General features: G+C 44.7%; 3 protein-coding genes across 3 annotated transcripts; 2 read left to right on the top strand and 1 right to left on the bottom strand.

Annotated features, from left to right (window-relative positions):
- The first annotated feature begins 345 nt into the window (after nt 1–345).
- LOC143475072 (zinc finger MYND domain-containing protein 15-like) lies at nt 346–5,676 on the top strand. The gene is made up of 14 exons (XM_076972801.1): nt 346–467; nt 808–1,045; nt 1,268–1,517; nt 1,752–1,949; nt 2,641–2,801; nt 3,196–3,345; nt 3,433–3,525; nt 3,687–3,803; nt 3,905–3,993; nt 4,130–4,231; nt 4,403–4,532; nt 4,852–4,910; nt 5,025–5,185; nt 5,379–5,676. Exons 2-14 carry the CDS (start codon nt 808–810, stop codon nt 5,560–5,562), a joined length of 1,932 nt encoding a protein of 643 aa, XP_076828916.1. The 5' UTR covers nt 346–467; the 3' UTR covers nt 5,563–5,676.
- A 563-nt stretch (nt 5,677–6,239) lies between these two features.
- paqr9 (progestin and adipoQ receptor family member 9) lies at nt 6,240–12,539 on the top strand. Its single transcript, XM_076973044.1, is given in 3 exon segments — nt 6,240–8,479; nt 8,482–8,688; nt 8,690–12,539. Coding segments are annotated over 3 exon segments (1,152 nt in total). The 5' UTR covers nt 6,240–7,720; the 3' UTR covers nt 8,876–12,539.
- Nucleotides 12,540–12,555: 16 nt separating this feature from the next.
- pcolceb (procollagen C-endopeptidase enhancer b) lies at nt 12,556–23,153 on the bottom strand. Its single transcript, XM_076973043.1, has 9 exons — nt 22,982–23,153; nt 21,550–21,658; nt 21,054–21,312; nt 20,304–20,428; nt 15,925–16,061; nt 13,883–14,481; nt 13,685–13,765; nt 13,299–13,469; nt 12,556–13,185 (listed from the first exon to the last, which is right to left on the bottom strand). The coding sequence occupies exons 1-9, from the start codon at nt 23,068–23,070 to the stop codon at nt 13,055–13,057; spliced, it is 1,701 nt and encodes a 566-aa protein (XP_076829158.1). The 5' UTR covers nt 23,071–23,153; the 3' UTR covers nt 12,556–13,054.
- Nucleotides 23,154–25,004: the final 1,851 nt, after the last annotated feature.

Below are 25,004 nucleotides of genomic sequence, written 5' to 3'. Positions count from 1 at the left end.
GGCTCGAGGAAGAGAAAGAGCGACTTCACCTCCACCTCGCTCAGATAAAGAGATGCGACAGTATTCAGGGGTCATCATGTTGCAGTCATATCAACACTGTAAAACATAGCCTATATGTGGAAAAAACGTAAAAAAAAAACGTGTTCAGTTTGTCTAAAGCAAAAATATACTGTTAAACAGAGAACAGAAGCTCTTTGACAAATAAAGACTTTGCATCCTTAACTGTGGTTAGTATGCTATGCTGTGTATTAATATTCCTTTTGATCTATTGATTTCTTACAGTTCATCTTCTTTACCCTGTTATCTTAAAAAAACTACGGGTTGTAATTATTTTGCGTCATGAATATTAGCCTCGCGCGCACAAACGTCACGCTTCAATAAACATGTTTATTTACGCACGAATTCTCACGATAGTGATAAACAACATTTCACAATCAAGAGCTATTTGGACGTGACGTCTCAAAAGGGTAGGTCTGGAATTACTGTAATCTATCTGTGTATAATATAATCACATTTTAATAATTGAGATGAAAAGCAGGAGTCCGCCTTTTAACGTTGCTAATTAACAGTTAACTTTAAACCACCTCTAATCTTATCTAAAACTCGAAAATGAAATAAGATAGCTTACCAAGCCATGCTAGTTAACTAGTTAGTTAACTTAGGAAAGGCAAAACTGCTTTAGTGCTGACAAATCGTAGTACAATGAATATGCGCAAGCCTAACGCAACCCAAGTTCATCACAGTGAGGCGCTTATATACGGAACTAGTTCTGTGTTCAGGCTCTCACTTCTTTCATATTACTCTCAGATGGATTTTACATCGGGTTACCGAGACCCTTTGCTTGCTTTCACCGAGGCCATGTCGCAGTGGTATAGGTGTTACAAGGACGCGAGAGCCAGCGGCAAAATATGTGGAGAGAGTGTTATGCAGCTTCCCGTTGACGGAGCATCTCCAAACTGGATCTTACACCTGCTGAGCTGCGCAACAGCGCCCCCTGCTGCCAAAACACGGCTTGTACACGCCGAGTTCGACCCGTCAGATTTTAGTAAGATTTGCAATGACAGCTCCTTTTGAGTCAAAGTATGTTTCGTTTTGACAAACAAGCAGAAACTCTGCATTCAGACTTATTTTACACAAATGATGACTGACATATTTAACCAGACTCAGACACACATATCGATTTGTTATAATGAAATAAACCCTCTCTCTCTCTCTCTCTCTCTCTCTCTCTCTCTCTCTCTCTCTCTCTCTCTCTCTCTCTGTGCAGTGCTTGATGGTGCAGACAATATGGTGATGCTGTCTGACTCTTCTGGCTTGCCCCTGGGGCTGGATGTGTTGCCGGGTGACTGGGCCGGGTCACTGGGTGGGGGTGAAGCAGCGGGGGGTGACGGTAAGCGTGTGATGAGCACAGCACAAAGGATCCTGGGATTGCTCTGCCGTTCAATGGAAGCACCAATGGGTGGAGGATTACCCCGGCGACCACAGACTCTGACAGTTATTGATAAGAAATTGCACAGGTGAGGGCACATTCATATCTACCCAAACAATGGGAAAGGTATTTACTCATTCAAAGTCTGTCTCCATTTATTAACAGAAATAGCTGTCATAAATAACTAAGTAATATGACACTGTATCTTTCTCTTTCTCTCTCTGTATCTCTCTTTATCTCTGTCATTTCTCTCTCTCTCTCTCTCTCTCTCTCTCTCTCTCTCTCTCCCTCTGTCTGTCTTTCTCTCTTTCTGTTCTCCGAGGCTACTGAGCCACAGGAAGAAGTCTCTCTCTGTCTTGAAGGTGGCGTTGTGTCCAGAGGCAGTAGGTGGCTGGGTGCCCGTTGGTATAGACCCAGAGTCGGGGGCACTGTGCCCCAGAGTATTTAACATGCGCTGGCCGCCCACCTACTACTGCCGAGCTTGTAAGAAACACTCTTTCCCAAGCCAACTGAAACCATGGTAAGGCAAACACGAGGTTTCATAACGAAGAGCAGAAAAAGAGGTACACACGAGCCAAACCCTCAAATAATACGAAGACGTTCGGCTGCGATAGGACATTCTGATGTGCTTTGGCTTCAAGAAGAAATCAAGAGTAACGTATTGTGGTGCATCAATAAGTCAAAAACAAATTGAACTGCAGCCATATGCCAGGGGCAACATTCCAAATGTTATGAAGACTGTGTGCTGTATGTTATGAAGACTGTATGGAATGTAGAAAAAAAATCCTTTGCAACAGAACACACACACATGCTCAGTAGAAACAGCGACCATAGCGATTGCTTGGGTTGAATGTGAACTTGTTGGAACAGGAGACTGAAAGGTCTTTGCACAGGTGAATGCAGAGGATACACAGGCGGCCATGCTGTTCTGTAGCTCTGTAGAAAGGTCAACGGTAATATTTTAAGCTACCTTTGCCCTTTCCTCCTTATGCACTACCCACATCAGTATTTAGAGACGTAGCCTACTGTTATCTTCTCAAGGGTTTAGGCCGCCAGGCACGCTTGCTTTCGTCCTCCATAACCGAGAGTGTTACTTGTCCGTGCAACCCCCCCCTCCCCCCCCACGTGCCTCTGTCCCTGTCTCTCTCGCCCCACGTGCCCCGTCCCTGTCTCTCTCCCCCCACGTGTCCCTGTCCCTGTCTCTGCTCTAGTGCTGGGTGCAAGGCCGTGCTGTTCTGTGCAGCCTGTTGCCCCGGTGACACTCTTCCACAGGTCGGGCCAGACTCGGGCAACCAGCACTGCTGCCAAAGACTCTCCCTTTGTATGACGCTCGGAGAACAGATCGCCCGCCTGCCCTTCCCCTATGCCACAGGTAGGGGGCACCACACATGCACACACATCCATAGCCCTTCCGTCAGAGTGCAGAAAAGGGCCAGGCTGCTATACATACCCTGCAGCCATACTAATAAGCAGTTTGCATCCTGTAGTTATAAAGAATGTCTAATGGTGCCTATAATTTTTACTTCATGAATAAATGTTTTAAATATTTCTTCTATCCACATTTTTGCTACTTCTGAATGTACAGCACCACTTATGTATTAAAAATGTCTGGTTCTGGTTTTAATTTTCATAAAAACACAAAATTGTTGGTAATGGTGCAGTAATGGTAAGGGATTTTTCTGAACGTGTTGGTTAAGAGTAGCTTTGATGGCTGTGTTTTGTACGGCTGAGTTAACCGACTGGTGACCTAATTTTGTGTTTTCAAGAAACGACGGCCGAGGACTTTGAGATGGAGTATTTTTTGTTCAGGAATCAGCTGACCAGTGGCTACTGGGTGCACTGGAGCCTGCTCATACGATCGCCCCATTTTCAGATCCATTCAGGAAGGGGACAGGCCAGAAATCTTTGGCTATCAGGTTTGCATAGTTTAAATTCAGCGTTTAATTAAAGATTGATGCTCTGTGTTTTTTCTGGTTGCCTGTGTTTATATTGTGTTTTCAAAGATCACTCTGAGCCCTACGGCCCACTGAGAGAGGAAGCAAATCTCTTGCTCAGGCACAGACCTCACAACTCTCCTTCCCTGACTTCTCCTTTAGGTAGGACAATAATAACAACAAAATAATGTTCTTCGACCTTCTGCCCATATAGATGAACAGAGATTAAACGCATTTAAGAATATAAATGTGTGTCGTATCCCTAAGGGGAAAATGTTAAGTAATCAGATTTGTATATTCCCTGCACTCTTGTTGCCCTGCAGTGTGCTGGAGTGAGTACTTTAGCTGGAGGGGTCTGAGTCTGACTTCTCCTGTATCTGTTCTACTCTCCTCCACGCTCTCTATATACTACATCATCACCTCTCTAGTGCCACAAGACTGTGAGTGTGTGTGTGTGTGTGTGTCTGTCTGTCATCCTGTCTGTCTGGAACACTCGTACACTCATGAGTACATGTCCTGTCTCTGTTCTCCTCCCCTTCAGTCCCTGAGGTGAATATTCTGAAGAAGCAGTCTTTAAAGATCCACATCATTGAGTCCTACCGAGAGTTCCACACACTAATGAGCTTCTGGGTGAGTTATCTTCCTCTCTGCGCTTGCTGCTGTCAGCTGTCAGTGTCTTGGCTCTCAAAGAGAAATGAAACTGCACAGAGGAAAACGCAGAGAGACGATGGCCTGACTGACTCGCCGTCTTGTTGATGTGTGATAGGAGCTGTCTGTTCTGCTCCCTCACGTGACCTTTGAACTTTCGTTCATTGGGGAAAGACTGCCGCAAGAAAGTGATGAACAGCAACTCTCTCTGCAGAAGAAAGTTAGTACACACACACACACACACACACACACATATAAACCCCCATCATGTTCTACACACAGCTACACGTAACACAAAAAAAATCATAATCAAACAGTGATTCTCTCTCTCTCTCTCTCTCTCTCTCTCTCTCTCTCTCACTCTCCTGCTCTCTGTGTCAATGACTCTCAGAGTGGAAGTGTGTCACTGGTGAATCCTGCTGTAGGCTCAGACCAGAAAGCTGAAAAGAGGAGAATTCGAATCAAAATCTACAAAAGAGCCTATCACATGTTGCAGGGGCCCAAACCAGACCTAGTGATTGGTGTGTAAAAACACGTGTGTGTGTGTGTGTGTGTGTGTACATGTGCAGTTTTGAAGGATGTTTTTGACCATTCACAGCATTCAATCTTGTGAATACATGGAAGGCAGCGAGGGGGGGGGGGGGGGGGGGGGGGGGCACTCCTATGATCCTCATTGTTTGCATGTGAATCAGCGCTCTATGATTTCTGTGAATTTGCCAAAGCTCCCTAACGCAACACCACACAATACAGTGGAACAAAGCCCCGAGCAGACGGCCCATTGACTGCGTGACTGTGTCCGTGTGTGTGTGTGGTTGTGTGTACGCCCCGGGTGGGAAACAGGATTCAGGCCGGCGATCCCTCTCCGCGACTCTTGGCTCAGCACCCTTCCACGACTTCAGGTTAGACCCAGCGAGATCTTCATCGCTGCCATCTGCTGAGAGTTCTGATTACTCACTGACTGAATCCTAAGGAGGGTTTCTAGCCGTGTTCTTGGGTGTTCCCCTGTTCTCCAGTCTCTCAGAGTTCCAGCCTATTTTTGTGAGCTCAGCGATTTGAGCTGCGAGTCCAGCCAGCAAGTGATGAGTTCTGCCACAGGGGGCGCTCTCTCGCCCCCTACTCTTAACCCCTTCCTCTGCCCTCTGAGGATCTGTGGAGGAGATAACCTGCTGCCATGGTGAGAGGAACATGGTATTCACACCATTCCAAAATGCTGCAGTTGTCCGTCAGGATGATGAAATGTAGACTCAGCCTAAGGCCTGGCTTTATTTAGCTCTGCCGAGGACAAGCTGCTGCATTTACATAGACTGGGCGAGGACCCAACTCTTTCATTCTTTCATTCTTTCTTTCCTTCTTCCGGATGTCCTTAGGTACTCCAACGCATTCATTTTTCATCTCATATATAAGCCGCTTGCCATAAGTAGCAACGCAGGTGACCAACAGCAACCCACCAATCAGAGAGTGCCCACTGCACAGCAGAACCCTCCCCCAGCACCAGTCAAGATGACCAGGAAAGAGAGGAAGAGGGCAGCTCGGAATCACAAGCCCAAATAAACATACACACACAGGAGCATGCACACCCACAACAACATGAGTTCAGATAAACTCTAAAACGGTGCACCCAGAGACAAATTACAATGGAGAAATGTAATTAAAGAACAACTTTGGACTAACGTAATGTGTTTTATTGCGTTGAAGGTTCACACACACTCACACACACAAGGGTAGTAAAATACTCTGCTTCTGGGCTCTAGTGGAGGGCATTTAGGCCATGGGGGGCCCTTATAGAATGTAATTTGCTTATATGACATATAATATAAGCCACATCACTGATAATTAGATATCTCTCTATATTAGTCTAAATTATCCAACTTTGCAGAAAACAAAATCATAGGTCATTCCATGAACATGATAACAGATATATAATATCCAGTGAACCCCATGCCTGGAAATGACACACACACACACACACACACACACACACACACACACACACACACACACACACACACACACACAAACGCACGCACACACACACACACACACACATATATATATATATATATGTTTGTGTGTGTGTGTGTGTGTGTGTGTTATATAACATGCAGGTTCGACTTTAAACCGTGTCGCCGAGTGCACGAGAGAGAGAGAGAGAGAGAGAGAGAGAGAGAGAGAGAGAGAGAGAGAGAAAGAGAGAGCGCTCGCTATGAATCGGTAGAGCGCGGGTTCTCTGTTTTGGCGGATATAAACAGGGACGCATTTTTTCTTTTTCGCATGGACAGCTCGATTCAGCACTTAATAGCGAGAGTGTCCCACAGATCCGACAGGACGGCTTCATCCTGATTAAGTACCGGCGGGGGGAGGCCGAGCGAGCACAATGCGCATGGCTAAGAGCAACCAACCCGCATTGTGTCCGTGGTGAAGCGGACGGACTGCCACCCGCGTCCCCGTGTCCATGTGTCCATGTGTGTAGAGTCAAGGACAACACGGGTGTAGGAGGTCCACTTGAAGAGGGGAGACAGCCCGCCTCTACGAGTCGATGTAAACCGTGTTTCCTTGGAATGACACTTCGCTTTCCTGAAAAAAGACCGCACAAGGCTGTGTTGGACTACACGAGAAGAACATTACACGAATAGCCGGATGAAACAGACCGAACGTCGTTGTTCATTCACGTCGGACCAAATGTGGAGACACGCGCTCGCGGACGCGCACGCGGACACGCACGCGCGGCACGGTGCGCACTGTGATCGCTGCGCTCGGCGCGGCGCTGCAAACAGCGCTGACGTCCCTCCGGAGCCGCTTACTTGGTCTGGTGTTCCGGGACTGTGACAGCGCATGTAGAAACTACAAGTTGCAATTTACGATTGCAGGATATGAATTATGCACAGCAGATCATCAATAAAAGATGGTGCGTCTGTTTCTGAAAGCGGCCGGCCGGGACAGCAGTCCACTTGACCCAGTTTTGGAAAATGAGATCCCAGCCAGAGAAGTCGAACCCGCGTCCACCGTCAGGTGAATAGGAGCTTTAATACGCACAACCGGCTAACGGATCCGCATGCTGCTCGTTGTAACGGATAATATAGCGATTGGATAAATAGCTTCTGTAACGCAAACTTGGAAGCTACTTTAAAATCCGACCTGCGCCAGATCAGAAGACACTTGAAGCCGAGAAGAACCCTTCTGCTCTGAGGAGTTCATATATTAACCTTGAATTTGTGACGACGCTGCTAAGATACCTTGCTGCTAAGTATTGTGTGTGTGTGTGTGTGTAGGGGGAACTGAACAATGTGTAAAATGACATTTGCGAATGGTTGACCCCCGTTGTATATATTTCCTGGTGCATTTCCCATTATGTGGGATATGTCGGGAACCTTTTTCTGAAACTCAGGGATGCTAGCCAACTACATCCTACTATGCACCTACAGAGTCTGCTTTAAATGGATTAGAACTTTACTGCATAATTAAAGGAAAATCAAATTCGTGGCACCCTGCTACACTTTAGGGAGTTTTATTTTGGTAAAATCGACAAAACCGCTGAATGACTTTCATGTTTAATCTGAATCATTACGTACATGAGACAACTCTGTCCCATGTAGATCACCTTTAAAAATCCAGTAAGCGAACAAGATGTCTGCAAGCAAGAACAAGACAGCGAATCCCCTGTGAGGTGCTGAGAACAGTCAACTAGCGGTTCCTGAGGGCTCTTCCAATCATGTGGTCACTACCTCTCCTTCGTCACACCGATGTCCCGCCAAGAGTGACGGAGAACTTCATCCTGTCAGGTTACCGGTTCCCAGACTACAGCCTGCTGCAGTGCCTGGTCTCTGCTTTCCGCCCTACGAACGAGACTGGAAACTTCTGGACGCACTTCCTCCCCATCTTTGTGTTTGCCTTCCACTTCCTAGAGATATTCGAGTGGGAGGGAGCCCCCACCCCTGGTGACCCCTTCTTCTATCCTGCCTGGAACTATTTCATTGGGGTTTTTTACCTGTTGCTGGCCAGTAGTCTGGCACACCTCCTCAACTCCATGTCTCTGATCATCCGTGAGATCTGCTTCTTTGTGGATTACGGCACCATTAGCGCGTACACTGTTGGTTCCTCGCTGGCGTATTTTTACTACATCCACCCCCAGGCTGGAATACCAAAGCCTGAAGTCGGAGCACCAAATGCATCAGAGACACAGCAAGCGAGGGCGGAGTGGTCTTCGTCAGCCTGCTTCTTGCCCTCCTCTTCCTCCGCCTCTCTCCTGCATTTCTGCTCCTTCTTCGAGACCTTCTACATCCCCTGCTCGTGCCTCGTAGCCATCGTCTGCGTGCTGACCTGCTGCAACACCAGGCAGCGCTGGAGAAAGTACCGCTACGCCGTCCGCACCCTCGTCTTCCTCCTGCCCTTCTTCGTCTCTTCCACACCCGTTTTCTACCGCCTGCTCAGCCCCTCGCCTTACGCCGGCCCGCCCCGCGGTGACCGCCCCCCCCTCCTCCGCCCACCACCATGGCCAGGTTCTTTTACCGCCACTGCTTCTGGCTTGTGGTGTCGGCGCTGTTCAACATCAGCAAGATCCCCGAGCGCCTCGCCCCGGGGAACTTTGACATCTGGGGTCACAGCCACCAGTGGTTCCACTGCTGCACCTTCCTCTCCATCCTTGATGAGTTCCACATGATCAAGGTGGAGATGCGGGCCCCTGCTGCTCCACCCGTCGCTGGTTCTTCCGACCGACGCGCCCTCCCAACTCCCGGGCCCGACCCTCTGCTCTACCTACGGGGTGATGATGTTGCTGCAAGGATGCATAGCCTCCATCATCATCTGGTTCGGCCGGTGCGCATACCAGATCTACGCTCCTCAGCAGAAACTACTGAAGACACAATGAGAAGAGCCATAGACTGCAATACATGGCCTCAGTCATTTGACCTCAGTCATTGTTTTTGCTCACGCACAGCAAGATCATTTCACCCATTTCGCATTTCTCCGCTTACTGTTAAGGCTACAGGGCATCATTCGATACATTACATATGTAACCAGTGTCCACGCGCTACACATAGATACTAATAAGTGGTTTAGTTTTGATCTTGCTGTTTCCCTGTTGTACGGTAGTTGAGAGTGTTTTGTTAAACTGAATCTCAACTAGGCAGCCTTGCTCCGTCATTGTTGTCCCTGGGAACTCTATAGTAATGCTTACAGAGCTGAGGAGAAGCTGATAATTCCATCCCGAGGGGGCTCCCCCAGCACGGGGCGGTAAGAAAGGCTTTCAGAGTTTTCTGGAGGAACATGATATCAATCTAAAGCTTTTTGTTAGTGTGTCTCTCTCTCTAACACACACACATGCGTTCACACACACACACACACACACACACACACACACACACACACACACACACACTCACACATACAAGCTTCCCCTTACTTGGTGCTGAGCCCTTTAAACAGGAAGTGTGATCGACGAGCTCAAATAGCTTCAACCACGGCCTTTTAGAATAGAGGAAGTGGGAGGGGAGTCACTTTAGTGTTGATGTTGATCTTACTTCCTTTGTGCTTTAAACATCACCAACATCAGCCCGCTCTCATCACAACATCTCCTAATGCTGAATAACACATGATGAACTATGCTACTCTACAGAACTATTGTTTTCATTTACATACTTGATTCTTCAATATACTATACAGATCAAATTTCTCCACATATGAAGTACTGTATCCTATGCATGGCTCTTGATTGTACATTTAGATGTATCGCTTATAATCTGAGTCGAACGGAGCTGACGACTGTGGTTCGGCAGGAGGATGATGTCTTTAATGGTGTTTGGAGAAGGAAAAGCCATAAAACTGCTTATTTGACATATCAGTGTGATCTCAGCAGGGTTTCCCCACTGGTGAGAGATGAATTTGCACTCAACCAACCAGAAGCTTTCAGGACGTGGTGCATTAAAAGGGCATTTCAAGGATTTCAGTGAATAATTTAGTTTAGCCTATTTAGTTAATTATAAATCAATAATTAATATGACATGCTCATTCCTTTCTAAACGGCAGTTCCTGTAGTTCTTTATACGTCTCTGCCTGTGTCCTTCCTATCATCACTGGCCTGTAGCTGCTGGTTCTGAAGCCTTGAATCTTTCTGTGATGGTATGAAACAGTGTAAGAAATACCACTGTGAATGACTAAGTGCTTTTGTTAGGTTCCAGTGCCGGACTTGTTTAGGCCTGTGTTCAAGGATAACTCCAGAGAAAATGGCGCACATCTGGCATCTGATCCTCAGTGTACATGGTTATCTGTGTCAGTACGTGTTTGCAGAATAAAACAAGTGCTTTTAATATGAATTGCTTCCTGAACGCAGGCCTAACTCAGAATAATCTTTTTCCAGAGTGTAGGCAGTTACCTGGTAACATGCTACTGAATATTCTGTCACAGATCTATCACAATTCTGTCATTAATGTCTTGAGTGACCTCGTGATTTTTAGATTGCCTGAAGCACTTATTGCCCTCTCAAAACTGCACAAAAATTATTTCCGCTACTGTAATGCTTTACTAAATCATGGTAATATATGATAGGTTTATGACAGACCATGCGTTCTTAAGGCATGCTAGTAACTGTACCTGTAGATTTGCACAGTTCAAAAGACTAGTCAACGTAGTCAAAAGACCAGTAACGTATGACTGTGTCTTGATTTAAGTCAGTTTTAGTGTTCACATGGGTATTTTTTGTCTCTGCTGTCTTTACTGCTGAAAAACTGAATTGAATGCATATGAACATTGTCACTTTCCTGTTTTAATAGCCATTGTCTGACCTCCTAGTCCATACTGAATGATGGCATCATAATTCTGTTTGTTTCAGACTATCATATTACAGAAACCTCATGATGTATAAAATACAAAATGCAATTCATGGTGGATGTTTAAAGAGTCACCCGATATTCACCGGCTATGCTGGCTATGTCTGTACACGGAGATGGCACGGTAACTGTGAATGTCTCCATGTGTTTGCCATCCTCTTCCTATCTCTGAAAAGGTGTGTGGAAGCTCTCGCATTATAAAATATGCCCCAGACCAGCCCCAGCATTCTGTTGACTCCCTGAGTGCATGCACCTGCTTGGAAAGACCGTACTTGTTTACCAGAATGACTCTGCACATTCTGGAAACGCAGATGCGCACAACACGGTCTAGATGGGCCAGTGTCTTTCTGAGCACTCGTGTGAAGGTCACTAATGTAACAGCTGTGCAACAGAAGTGTTTCTTCCTCCACAGTCTCTTGAAGACAGGGACCTGGCTCTTACCGGTTTTGACAATATTGCAAGTGGAAACTAGGGAAGAATATAAAATGTTTTATTGTACAAATTTCAATTCAATAGTCAGGAATCACCAAGGAGCTGCACAGTTCTCAGCAAGGGTCAAACAGAATGTGTGAATGCAGGTCCTCACTGCACCCCACCTGTTTTCTTTACCAGCAGTCTGGGATCATTATGTTATTAGTGCTATGGTGTCTGCTAGGAGCACATATTTGAGAACAATGTCTTTGTGTCTTTTAGTTAAAAAAGGTTTAATTCCCACAACTCTGTGTTACTCGAGATAGTGTGATACATTTGATGCCAGTTCACTAGAAGCTCATAGCTCCTACATGATCATTTATCAGGTCTGTTCTAAAGCGGACAGACTGACCAGGGAGTTTTTGAATCTATTAGCTCTCAGGGTTAAACGACTCGTCAAGCTTGGTCTCTGCATTCTCATGTCATGCTCTGTACGACCTTACCTTAATGTAAATCATAGTTATGACTCGATGACTGATCTTAATTACTTGATAGTTATTCAACTATAGATTAAGATAATTGTATGGATAGATTTTTTTCACTGTGCTAAGTAATAAAATCTAGGAATTAATAAATTTAATATTTGCTGGGTCAACAAAGTGTGTTTATTGAATTTTTCTACAATATAGTTTTGCGTGTGTATATTAGTGTACATTTAGGCTCAATTATTGACAGCGATCTTAGTCAAGGATCTATTGATTTTGAAAATGTGATGTTCTTCAAGCCAGGATAAGATGGCAGTAGTCTCAAATACAGTCTGTCCGTCAGCAGTCCTTCATTGTGCAGGTGCACTTTTGCATACATTTGCATTACTTTGCTCACACGTGTTCACACACATGCATGTGTAAAGGTAATTCAATTTTGCTGAGCTACATAAGCAGCTGGGAGACAGTGTTATGTCATAGCAGCCTCCCACACACACACACACTCTCTCTCTCTCAGGGCACTAACATGGTACTAATGGATATTATGTGGTATTTAGTGTATTTAGTGGGATGATTGTAATATAGCAAAAATAAACTGTGCTGTGGGAAAGAAAAAGGAAATCCAGAATGAATAGGTAATGATGTGGTCATATTTGTTTGGGTTTTCCAGCACTGAATATGTCTGCTTGGTCCATATGGTCCACTAGATGGCGATATTTAGCTAGGTTCAAATTCAAATTCCTAATGGCCTACGCATTCTAAAGGTTCATAATGTAGAATGACACACACACAAACACACATGTTCTTTCTTTTGTAAAAGTCAAGCATAATCATTTAGTCATGTTATGTAGTTACATTTTTAATCATACATATTTTTTAGAATATTATAATTTAATAATAACAATGTTTTGGATAAAGTTCAGAAATAAAAATAACAGCAGTATGTACTTTCTGTATAATAAACAATATTTTGCAGTGTAACTAATGAATTTGTCAGGTGAAACTGAAATGAGATAAGTGTGAATAATTAAAGACACATCATAGCACTTGAATGAGTGGAATCCATTCACTTTAACTTTCATATGTACACATCTTGGAAGAGTACCGAAATTATCTAGTTTTACTATTTCACTGAATAAATCCTAAATTCAGTAAAAACGAAAAACTCACTTCATTTATAGCAGTGGCACCAGGCTACATGACAATATGTCAAAAACTGTTATATTAGAAGTGCTTTATTTGTTGTTCTGTATTTATTTTGAATTTTTACCTCTAAGATAATCAATGCTGGTCTCGGACACTGTGATTGGTACAGCAGACGTGAGGTCAGCACCGTTTCTTCGCAAGATTGGCCAGTACCTTGTCATGCACTGCCTTATGGAGAAGAACAAAGCTGGAAGGGCTCAGCAAGCCACGCCCCCCTTCATCCACCTGACCCATCAGAACGTAGTTCATTCCTGAGGGAGGGAACAGTTCGAGATGTAGCTTACTTCTGCTGAAAGGGCAGGGTGTGGTCAGCCAGCTAAATCTTTTCTGAGACACGTGGCGGCCGGAGTGTTGTGCGGCGTACCTTTACGCAGGGCGGGACACTTGGGACACGGAGCTTGCAGTGTGGCAGACATGGTGGGTCCTCTCTTGGCGATGCTAAGCCCACCTGTTTTATATGTCTTAATAATGGTCACGTCCACGTCCACACCGCCGTGGGTGGCTGGGGTGAGCGAGGACACCTTACCCGTCACCACTGAGAGAGAGACCAAGGCATGGCAAAATGTGACATCTCAAGTGTATGGAAACTCTCACTCTCGCTTTCACACCTATGTAGCCGATCACAGAAGGGCAACGCCATGACTGCTCGGCAGCACGGAAATGTACAGTTTCAGCCCTTATTTCCATGATGACCAGCATAACTACAGCAGAGGAAGGGGAAAGGGAGGGGTCGGAGAGGAGGGGTCTTACCAAAGTGGCTGGGACAGAAGCTAGTCAGAAGGGTGCCCGTCCTCTGGCATGACTGCAAACACTGTGGGTCCTGCACTGGGGCTGAGGAGGAAGACGGAGAAGAACGTAATCGTAACATGCAGAAAAATACACAATCCACAGTCCTGCCGATGACGAGTAACTCGTATCATCAGCGTGCAAAGCCTCAGATCTACTCACGTTTCCTGTTTCCCGTTGTGGCGGTCCCATTGTTGGTCTGTGGTTTAGACCCAGTTTTTACACTGGGCTTTGGCTTTGCTTTTGACGCGGTTGTAGGTTTTGCAGGCTTGCTACCTGGCTTGGCTGTGGTCTTCACTTTAGGTTTTGGTGTCGGTTTAACTTTAGGCTTCAGTGTTGGTTTTACTGCAGGTTTTGGGGTGACCCTGGGTTTAGGCTTAGGTTTAGGTGTAGGTTTTGCTGGTTTAGGCTTAGGTTTAGGTGTAGGCTTTGCTGGTTTAGGCTTGCTTGCTGGCTTGGGAGTCGGTCTAGGGGTCTTAGGCTTCTGTGGCCTAGACGGAGGTTTCGGCGTCACCTTAGGCTTAACAACAGGCTTAGGTTTGGGGGTAGGTTTAGGTTTAGGCACAGCAGGTCCAGCTGGTCTTGAACGAGGACTAGTGGGTACAGGGTCCACTTTGGGGCCAGGTACAGTGTCCAGGCCTGTGGTTGCGGTCCGGGACCCACGCGGAATGCTGTTGTAATGGGCCAAGAAGCCGGAGCCCGTCACACTCAGGTCCGACACAAACTGCACCAACAACTCATTCCCATTGGTCACAACCAACCTGCAGATCAAGGAGACGCAAGAACGTTACAGCAGTTTTTGTATTTAAAACTGTTTTGATTTATTCTACACTGAATGGCAACTTTAATAGAGGACCTCCTATGGCCTAAAGAACCACAGTAATTCAACACGGCATGATTCCTCTCAGTATTTAGATCGTTCTGCAGGAATCTTGGCCTGTACAGATAGGACTGCTTCTAGCAGTAGTCAAATTAGATGGAGGCACCGACATGCTCTGAACAGCCTGCTCTCGCTCACCCCAGAGATGCCCTACAGGATTAAGATCTGGAGACAGGAAGTCCAGGGAAGCAGGGAACACTCGGTCATGGGGTCAACAGTTGCCATGAGGGCATGAACTTGGTCAGTCACAATGCTTAGGTAAGCTCTTTGGTCCAGACGTTCATCTGCAAATATCGGGGTGTACCAGGATTTCAAATGTCTATCCACAAGTATCAGGGTGTACCAGGAATCATGCCAAATGTTGACCCTCTCATCAGCATGGTGCAACAGAAATCTGGGTTCATCTGACCATGTGATGTTTTCCTCCATTCTGTGATCCAATATCTGCACTCTATCACCTTCTGCAGTCTGACCTTTCTGTGTCTCTCAGACAGCAATGACACTCAAACGGGTTGCCTGAGTTATAGCCCATCTGTGCCAAGAAACGACATGTACATGTTCGTGTGGATACATTGACTGTAACATAAGTGTTGTATTTGGCTGCAGTTTGCTTGACTTTTGTCAGTTATTCTTGACATGCTCCTCTGATGAGCTGTTTATGTCCCCTAAATGTCCCTTTGCAGGATGTTGTTCCTGGATCACTCAGTTCTTGCTATGCTCTCACCACCCCTGGGCACAATGGGAAATTGGCCCCGGCTAGAGCAGCACCCAATACCACACTTCATTTGAAGTCGCACAACTCGCTCGATTTTTCCCATTCTAATATGGATTTACACTGAAACTGATCCACAGATAACATGCTCACCTGATTACGTGCTGCACTCTGGGGGTCACACGTCTAATTTGCATACAGGTAAGTTCCAATCTTGAAAGGGCAGGTGTGTGTAAGTAGCCATTCAGTGTATATACCAGTAAAATTATTTTCCTGTAAACCTGTTCTCGTATAAATTTCCTTTTTCCTTGGTTAAAAAATTGTCTTAAGTATTGGGAAAGTATTCTAACATTGTACCTATATATTTAGGTTTGAGTTCCCTCAGTGCAGGGTCCATGTTTTGATTTAATGTGATAATGGCAATGAATGTGATGTCAGAAACATGCCAAAAGTTGGGAAAATTCTAGAAATCCACTGCTCACAGTGCTGACCTACTGCAGATTGAAAGAAACTCCCTGGATAACCACATCTTCAGAGAACAGCATGGATGGTGGCTGAAATATCACAAGACCCAGATGTATGGTAAAGGTGATCTAGTGAACAGTGACTCACTCTGGGGGCGAGTCTCCGCAGAATTTGCCTATTCGCCGAGAGTTGTCTGTCTCACCACCGTTGAACAGTGCCACGTAGTCATAGCGACAGTATATATCTGCTTCAAGGTCCAGTTTTTCAAATTTCACCTCGATTACCTGGGGGAGTGATTACATGCACAGACACACACACACACCCACACACACACACATAAACACAGACTTACATGTGCGCGTTTGGTATTGGTGCTTCTCTTTGTACACTTACCTGTGTTATGTAGTTAACTAACTGTATTTAAAGCTTTAAATGCATGAAGGCATACAGAATCCTTTGTGTAACTTAATTTGTGAGCAAACGTCCACAGCCTGCAGGAATAAGTGCTCCTTTCCTACTGGCTGCCCTCTCTCTCTCTCTCACACACACACACACACACACACACACACACACACACACACACACACACACACACACACACTCCATAAACAGAACCCATCAATGGGGTCTCTCAGGCAAGGTCGTCAAAATCACAACCCCTGAATATGAATACTGGCACAAGCCAATAAACAGATTACTGTTTCCTCTTCCCAGAGCATATCCAATCCGGGTGGAAAAGCATAAATTCGTAAATCCGTTTCCTGCAACCAGAGCCATATAGCAAAACTTTTACCAAGGTTATTATTTTGCCTTGAAATTGAGCACATATTTCGGTCATTTATAAAGCTCTCTGTGAATAGCGCAAAGGCCTCAGTCGAGGTGGGCGGCACATCTGGCCGTTCCGAGGCGAAGCAGCCTTCGTTCACGGTAATTACGAGACAACTGATACAGCCTTCAAATGTCTCTGCGACGCAAAGGCGAGAAAAAAAACAGACAACACCTCTGTACCAGTTTGTTTAAATTATTATTTTTTCATGTCATTTTATGGTTTATCTTAAGTTACATGGTAAAATTATGAAAATGGTTGAGCTTAGCGGTTTACATAAGCTTGCGGGTGTATTACGATAGCTAGCTCCCCGATAAATCCTAACTTAGCTAGCATATATTTTATGTAACGGTTGTTTGTTTTCAAAACATTTACATTCCAGAGCAACTTATAAAAGTGCTTTGCATCTGATCACAGAATTCATCCTAGGTAATAGTACAGATAGGCCAGAATTCAAGATACCATTGAGTCAGACTACTACTAAACTACAGGAGTCAATGTCATTAACTAGTGTTTTGCAAGTTAGATGTTTGCCAAGAAGCACAAATAACCATAGACAGACATACAATTTAAGAACAACGGCAAGTGGTATCAGCCGAGTTAATGCTCTGGTAAGAACTCAACAAACAGGTGGGTCTTCAGTCTACGCTTGAAGATAGCAATAGACTCTGCAGTCCTAGCAGCTAATGGAAGATCGTTCCACCATCTTGGAGCCAGGATGGAGAATAGTCTGGAGCTTTGTCTTCCATGAGACTTTAAGCATGGAGTTTCGAGTCGAACCTCGAAAAACATCTCTCAGATTTGGCGCTGGAATTATAAGGGGTGGTACCTTTCGCTACCACACAACCTAGATAGACTGTTCCATTGTGACCAATAGGCCTTTTTCACAACAAAGCGGAAAAACGTCACCACCGTCGACAGCAAAGTGATAGTCAGAGCTAGATGCTACCGATCGATGGGGAAGAACGAGGAGCCACACAAACTAGAATATTAATTAAGACCAATACAAAAAAATAACTTTTTTTTGCTTCGAGATTGAACACCCTGGCACACTGCAAAAACTTTTGTTATTGGACTCTGCCATTGTTTAATGTGTAACGGAAGTAACTTTACCCTGCGACGAGAGCTTCCGGAAGAAAAAATGCGGAAGTGTGAAAAGGGCCTATAAATCCTAACTAAGCTAGCATATATTTTATGTAAAGGTTGTTTATTTTCAAAACAACATCTCAGGTTTTGTGCCAGAATTATAAGGGGCGGTACCTTTCACGTGACGTCACCACACAGCCTAGATAGACTCCTTACGGGACAGTCCTAATGTGCAGCTCAGAAACGTGTCCGGCAGCCCTCCGCGGACTGATTCCTGTGTTCAGGCCGCAACTGCGAAAGTCCCCCACCCTCAAGCGCTTATGCTAGACTATTGATTTTTTGGTTTTGCTCTATCAAAGTAAAATAGTGCAGTTCTGTCAGGCCTGAAGAATCAAAATGTTCTCGCTGATGAAGGAACAAAACAAAAACAGAAAGATTAATTTTTAAGCTACACTGATTCTGGCAGCAGTATCAATAACACCAGTTGGTTAGGAAGACGCTCATTGCCAGAGAGCTCCTCAAGAACAAACTGTATGTGATGTAATAGGTTCATTAGTACCTCACCAAAAACACATACAACACATTAATATTTACCAGCTAGATAAAACATGAATTATCCTGACAGCAACAACAGTTAGCAAAGAAATTCTAAATAATAGATCTCAAGGACTAGGTCAAGTCAAATGTATTTATTTGACCCCCCCCCCTATGTCGTCTGGAAAATGGGTACGCAGATTATGGATCGTTTGCAACCTTTTCCCCATAAGTGAAAGAAACATCAAAGACGGGGGAAATGTCATACGCAGGGTTGCCAACTCTCACGCATTGAGCGTGAGACACACGCATTTGACCGTTTTCACATGCTCTCACGCCACACTTCCGATATCTCATGCCGGAAAAAAAAATCTAGTTTATTTACCTCTGATCCATATCTATGATTCAATGAGTTACTAGTTCGCTCTGGCGCCAACCACTGGCGATCGATAGATCGTGATATAACACCTAATTTGTGTGTTCCCCCCCACCCCCTCAACAACTAACGTTTGCCCCCCGGTCAACAATTTACACTCGCCACCTCCTCCAGGTTCAAATCTCACCCCAAGTGATCTTCAAAAGTTGGCAACCCTGCATACGAATACTTGGTTTCCACGAAAAGCGATTGACCATGAAAAATGTTCTCAGGAACGGAAAGAGCTGGTCATGAGGTTGACCTCCCAGAATACAACAGACATGCAAAACCAGCAGAATATATTTGCGGAGGCTGTGCTGGCAGAAAGTGTTGCAGTGATTTAGTCAGAACAATGGCCGTGTATAATCTCACTTTCTGGTAGCACTGGTAGATTGAGCACAAAAACGGTATTTTCCTACAACTTGCAGAAATCTTTTTGATGACATTGTGCCCGTCGGTGTCACGTCCTGCAGGCTGGGGACTTCTTCACAGCAATCTTCCTCCACTTCTCACTGGGAAGTGTTGAAACGATGCGAGAGCGTGGCTTTATAGTCAAACACCTTAACGACACGAGTTAGAGAGTACGGCAGATGTGTTCAAGTCCCGACAGCCATTAAGAGTTGAATTTGACGTTGTGTTGTCAATTAACAGCAGACGGCAGTCACACTAGAGCTCGTGGAGTTAAAACGAGATGTGAAGCCAGAGGAACTGCAGCTAAGATCAAAACTCACTTTCGTGTGCTCCATACGACATTTTGAACGAGTTTTCTATTACTAACAAAACGCTACAGACAACAAATGTTGACTTACGTCATGCCGTCACATGAGTGTAACAAAACAAGAGCTTCTTGGCTATCACACGGATGGCAATTTGGACAAAGTGCTGTCTACTGTCTACTGCAAGAGGAGTAGTGGAGAAGTTGCAATCAGAGGCCTGTGTTTCCCTGCAAAGTGCAGTGTGGCCATGCACGAGGAAGAGAGGGGTTCTTTGTGAGGGGCATGATGAGTCTGTCATGGACTTGCAGCAGAACTACAAGTGTGTTTCTTTAACCAAATACTACACTTTTAATTCTGTGGAAGAATGTATCTCTCCACTCCAGGACTGGGGACTAGAAGGTTTTAGAACTTCTCATGCTTCTCCTGTCCTTCAGGAGAACACAGCTTTGAGAAGCTGAACGTGATAAATTCCTACACAGCACCATGAAACAGGACAGGTTTGATAGACTGGCTACAATTTCCATGGAACATGAGCTTGTAATGAAAATCGATAATGAACGCTTCTAGGAATGCCAGACGCAGACACATTTAAAAGTTAAGCTGTACCATGGCATAATTATGTTGTGTAATTAGAATGCTGTAGGGGCTGTGTGTGTGTGTCTGTGTGTGTGTGTGTGTGTGTGTGTGTGTGTGTGTGTGTGTGTGTGTGTGTGTGTGTGTGTGTGTGACTATTTGAGTGGATGCAACTGTGACCTCTTGCACCTGTTCCCCTGCTCCATGAGAGCTCAACAATACGCTCCACCGTATTTATGGTGCTATTTTGTGCATTGTTGTCTAATGTTTGCCCTAGAGCTGCAGGTGGGCCCTTGCTAGGCCTGCCTGCAGCACAGCTGACGGGTGTGGAGGCAGCAGAGACACTGAGGTGTGAAGTGAGGCCTGGCGCACCCACCATGTTGGACGCCACTGAGATATGCCAAGAGCAGCTGATGCCTGCTGGGTAGTCCGAGTCCGGCCAGTTTGGAGTCTTTACTGATCCCTGATGTGCAGTCAACCTGCCACCACAGAACTGATTGTCTGTGGGGGAGAGAGTGAGAGAGAGAGAGAGAGAGAGAGAGAGAGAGAGAGAGGAGAGAGAGAGAGAGAGAGGGAGAGAGAGTGAGAGAGAGAGAGAGAGAGAGAGAGTGAGAGAGAGAGAGAGAGAGTGAGAGAGAGAGAGAGAGAGAAAGAGAGAGAGAGAGAGAGAGAGAGAGAGAGAGATGTCTGGTGATCCTGAGGCTAATTAACCTACTAACCTTTAACACACAGTGCCCTCAGATCAGAGTAATTTAGAGTATATTGCTTATATACAGTAATACTGTATATAGAGTAAAAAGTTATGTTTCAAACAGAACAAAAACAGTAAAGTAAATCTCTTCAGCATCAGAAACATGAATTAAATACTGATTCAAATACAGGCCCAGTGAACACACTTTAGAAAAGGGCACGTGCAGGAAAATATGGCTTATGTTATGTAGTGAAATGTTATGTTATGAAAGAAGTTTCTCCATGAAGCATTTCAAGAGAAAAGGATAACGTTGTGTATTGTCTGTCAAGCAACAATGAAGTGTTCTGTACTACGGTACAACACTGGGACAAAAACTCAAATCACAGCATGTACAACCTAAAATCAAAAGAGTCAGTTCTAAAAAAAATATCCAACCATCCACGTGTGGTTTCCCGCCACTGAAGAAGGCCAAGAAGCCCCTCCCGCCTTTGCTGGAGTCCGACACCATCTCCAGCATCATGGTGTTGGACGTGGAGATGAGCGCCCCGGGCCGGAAGGTTCCGCAGAAGCGGCCGAGCTTTTGCATCGTGTAGGAGTGCCCGTTATACACGTCCACGTAGTCATAGCGACAGGTGGGATCAGCCTCCAAGTCGAAGATACGGAACTGGAGCATGACCACATGACCCTCGGGGACCTGGTGATGGAGGATGTGGCTCAGATACAGGAAGTCTCGTTTTAGAAGGTGTTTCTTAGCAAAGAACACAGAAGACTGTGCTATGTTTGCATGCTGGGCAGGTCACGCAGGTCACGGAGAGTGAAGAAGGATGTCATAGATTTGAAATGATGTTTCAGTGTGTGTGTGGTTCAGTCTCATGTGTGTCGTCTATATGTGTGTGAAATGTAGTGTGGTTCTAAGTGGAGAAGGACTCACGGTGATGTACCAGGTGCATTTGGAGTTTGGTTTGTAGTGAGTGGGGAAGCTTTCGCTCGCTACGAATCCTGACTCTGTTACTAAATGACCCCCACACAGGAAAACAGGCCTAGAGAGTGAGAGAGGGTGATAGTGAGAGAGAGAGAGAGAGAGAGAGAGAGAGAGAGAGAGAGAGAGAGAGAGAGAGAGAGAGAGAAAAACAAACAGGGAAAAAGAGAGGGAGAAAGAACAATTTAATGAGATTTCATCTTACATTGGCCAAAAGTTCACTGCATATGGCAACAGGGTTGGCACAAGCAAGAGCAATCTTGAAAGGCGGGCTTGTATATGTACACACACACACACACACACACACACACACACACACACACACACACACACACACACACACACACACACATTCTCACAAACCACACAGTGCAAACCTCTGATCAAGAGCCACACTGTGTTCCAAAATGTTAAACAGGACAGCAGAGCAAACCTTCACTGTACACAGTGCATATTACTACTGGTGTAATATGCACCGACAGAATGTAATCAATCCCTCTCCACACAAAGTGTGTATGAGAAGAAAATGAGAAGATTCTTGATTATCATTAACACACACACACACACACACACACACACACACACACACACACACACACACACACACACACACACATCAAATCAATGCTAACCAAAGATAGTGATGTCATGAAAAAAGTGCTGTCATCATTGGACGGCCCCTCATCTGTCTATGTGGGACTGAGCTAAAATGAAACATTTAAGCATTATGAAAGGAGTGAAGAATGAGATTTGGTCATTTCTAGGCATGTAATCCATGTTTACCCACATGTTTATCCTAATTCATACATCACAAAACAGCCTAGTGCTTAAGTGAGAAGGAAAAACCCACCGTGTCCCCTGTGTAATGTCAGGTGAATGGGCTATAGTTTAGGGAGCATGTTTAAGGGCGTAAATCTCAGACATGCAAGACAGACATCGCTGTTCAAACTCCTTTTACCAGACAGCAGTGCTTTATATATAAATGACTCATGTTTGTTGGAGATGATGGTCACATTCAGTTTTATTAGATATTCTTAAAATTGTTCACAAAATGATGCTCAGAAATAAAAGAAAACATTTTAAATCAGCTATCTCACAGCAAATCTCAGAGCCCAAACTTTGTTTTGTTGTATGAAAGCACCTAAAACAGGTGATGTGATGTGTCACTACACCGGAAATCATTTATTCTGTTTGGCAAACAAAAATCAAAAAAGTTAAAACTTAGATTTGAACTGAGCAACTTATTCAGTTGGTACCATCACACATGAACAGGGGAGTGTGAACGTTGAATTTGGTGAATGCATGCATTCACACTCACTCCTCCTCTGTCCCTTACACACACACACACACACACACACACACACTTGAACACACATTTACTCACCTTGTGAAGTTGGTTTGGCTTTGTCCAAGCACCCATCGGAAGCCCAAAAACAGGAGGCTGACAGCCCCCACACACACACCAGACCTCATCCTGCCCTTCAGACAGCAGCAGACAGGGGTAGAGCGAGAGAGCTGCGAGGGGGAGGAGACTCTAGAGGGGTGGAGGAGGAGAGAGGAGGTTAGGGCAACTGAGAGGAGGAGAAGGAGTGAAGGGAATATGGGGAGCGGAGGGAGAAAAAGTAGGAAGGTTTCCAGGTGCCATTGGTTTGGAATGATAATAGTATAAATATGTTAAATTATGTTAAAATATGTTAATGAACAATACACTAACAACCTAATAACACTGTTGTTGCACTGAACCATGTATGTGAGGGTACAATGTTGCATTTGTTTTTTCCAGATGTTTCTTTAATGGTTGAGGAGTTGGGATTTTTTCCAGTGATCCCGATGTTTACATGTGGAAACACAAGTCAACAGTCTACAGCAGTAAGTGCTTTACTCCTCTCCTACTGACTTTACTTCTTCTGACTTTACTCCTCTCCTACTGACTTTACTCCTTCTGACTTTACTCCTCTCCTACTGACTTTACTTCTTCTGACTTTACTCCTCTCCTACTGACTTTACTCCTATTGGCTTTACTCCTCTCCTACTGACTTTACTCCTCTCCTATTGTTTTTACTCCTCTCCTACTAGCTTTACTCCTCTCCTACTGACTTTATTCCTCTTCTACTGACTTTACTCGTCTCCTACTGACTTTACTCCTATTGGCTTTACTCCTCTCCTACTGACTTTACTCCTCTCCTATTGGCTTCACTCCTCTTCTACTAACTTTACTCCTATTGGCTTTACTCCTCTCCTACTAACTTTACTCCTCTCCTACTGACTTTACACCTCTCTTTACTCCTCTCCTACTGACTTTACTCCTATTGGCTTTACTCCTCTCCTACTGACTTTACTCCTCTCCTATTGTTTTTACTCCTCTCCTACTAGCTTTACTCCTCTCCTACTGACTTTATTCCTCTTCTACTGACTTTACTCGTCTCCTACTGAGTTTACTCCTATTGGCTTTACTCCTCTCCTACTGACTTTACTCCTCTCCTATTGGCTTTACTCCTCTTCTACTAACTTTACTCCTATTGGCTTTACTCCTCTCCTACTAACTTTACTCCTACTAACTTTACACCTCTCTTTGCTCCTCTCCTACTGACTTTACTCCTCTCCTACTGGCTTTACTCCTACTGACTTTACTCCTCTCCTACTAGCTTCGTCCCATCTTACCTTCAGCAGAAGGGTGGTTCTTTACATAAACAGTTGCAATCAGGGTGGCACCAGAGATTTTCGTTTGTCGCTGTGTGGTTGACTTGAGCGAGCATGTTCAGAAATGCAGGGCTTCCCATTAATGTGTCTGCCCTACACATATACTCTACTTTGTGACATTCACAATGCCAGACATACTACATAAACACACATCTGAATATATCGTCAACATAAAATGATGCAACGATATTGCTAATGCTAGGTTACAAAAAAAGCCCTCTAGCATCTGAAAGTGGTCAAATGTTCAATGCCGGCTGAATTCAGATCGGCTGAGTCAATTCACCTTCATTAGCTTTATGTTTTCTCAAAGTCGTGTGGTAAATTAGCTTTTGACAATGGAATATATGTAAGATGTTTCCTGTCCAATCAATTGTGCTTAATTATCTAATATAAAATTTAATCATTGCTCTTTTCTCCCTGTTAATATAATGTAAAATATATGCATCAATCAACTCAATAAAGTCTGACGTATGAATATATAATATAGATATATAATTGTGCACTAGGCCTACAAGACCCCAAATCCACAAAAAACATAAATAACCAAGACGAGCACGGATAGTCAAAAAACGGTGTCTAAATATAAGTGTTATTGTTCACCCGTCGTCCCTGCTGAGGTGATGAAAGCTGAACTGTATTAATAGATAAGCCTTCCATTGTAGCCACCTTATCCATCACGTGAGAGGCACCATGGAGGAGCTCGGGGT

The sequence above is a fragment of the Brachyhypopomus gauderio genome, chromosome 14 (genome assembly GCF_052324685.1).
Source record: "Brachyhypopomus gauderio isolate BG-103 chromosome 14, BGAUD_0.2, whole genome shotgun sequence".
Classification (NCBI taxonomy): Eukaryota; Metazoa; Chordata; class Actinopteri; order Gymnotiformes; family Hypopomidae; genus Brachyhypopomus; species Brachyhypopomus gauderio.
The sequence above is the reverse complement of the archived record's forward strand: the minus strand, read 5'-3'. Positions and strand labels throughout refer to the sequence as shown.

Excerpts from the sequence above, each read along its gene's own strand:
- pcolceb (XM_076973043.1), bottom strand. The coding sequence starts at position 23,070 with ATGAGGTCTGGTGTGTGTGTGGGGGCTGTCAGCCTCCTGTTTTTGGGC. Across the intron at positions 21,313-21,549 it reads AATGCACCTGGTACATCACC|GTCCCCGAGGGTCATGTGGT; the intron begins GTGAGTCCTTCT and ends CTCCATCACCAG. Across the intron at positions 13,766-13,882 it reads CACAACGGGAAACAGGAAAC|CCCCAGTGCAGGACCCACAG; the intron begins GTGAGTAGATCT and ends CTTCCTCCTCAG.
- LOC143475072 (XM_076972801.1), top strand. The coding sequence starts at position 808 with ATGGATTTTACATCGGGTTACCGAGACCCTTTGCTTGCTTTCACCGAG. Across the intron at positions 3,526-3,686 it reads TTCCCTGACTTCTCCTTTAG|TGTGCTGGAGTGAGTACTTT; the intron begins GTAGGACAATAA and ends GTTGCCCTGCAG. Across the intron at positions 5,186-5,378 it reads GGAGATAACCTGCTGCCATG|GTACTCCAACGCATTCATTT; the intron begins GTGAGAGGAACA and ends GGATGTCCTTAG.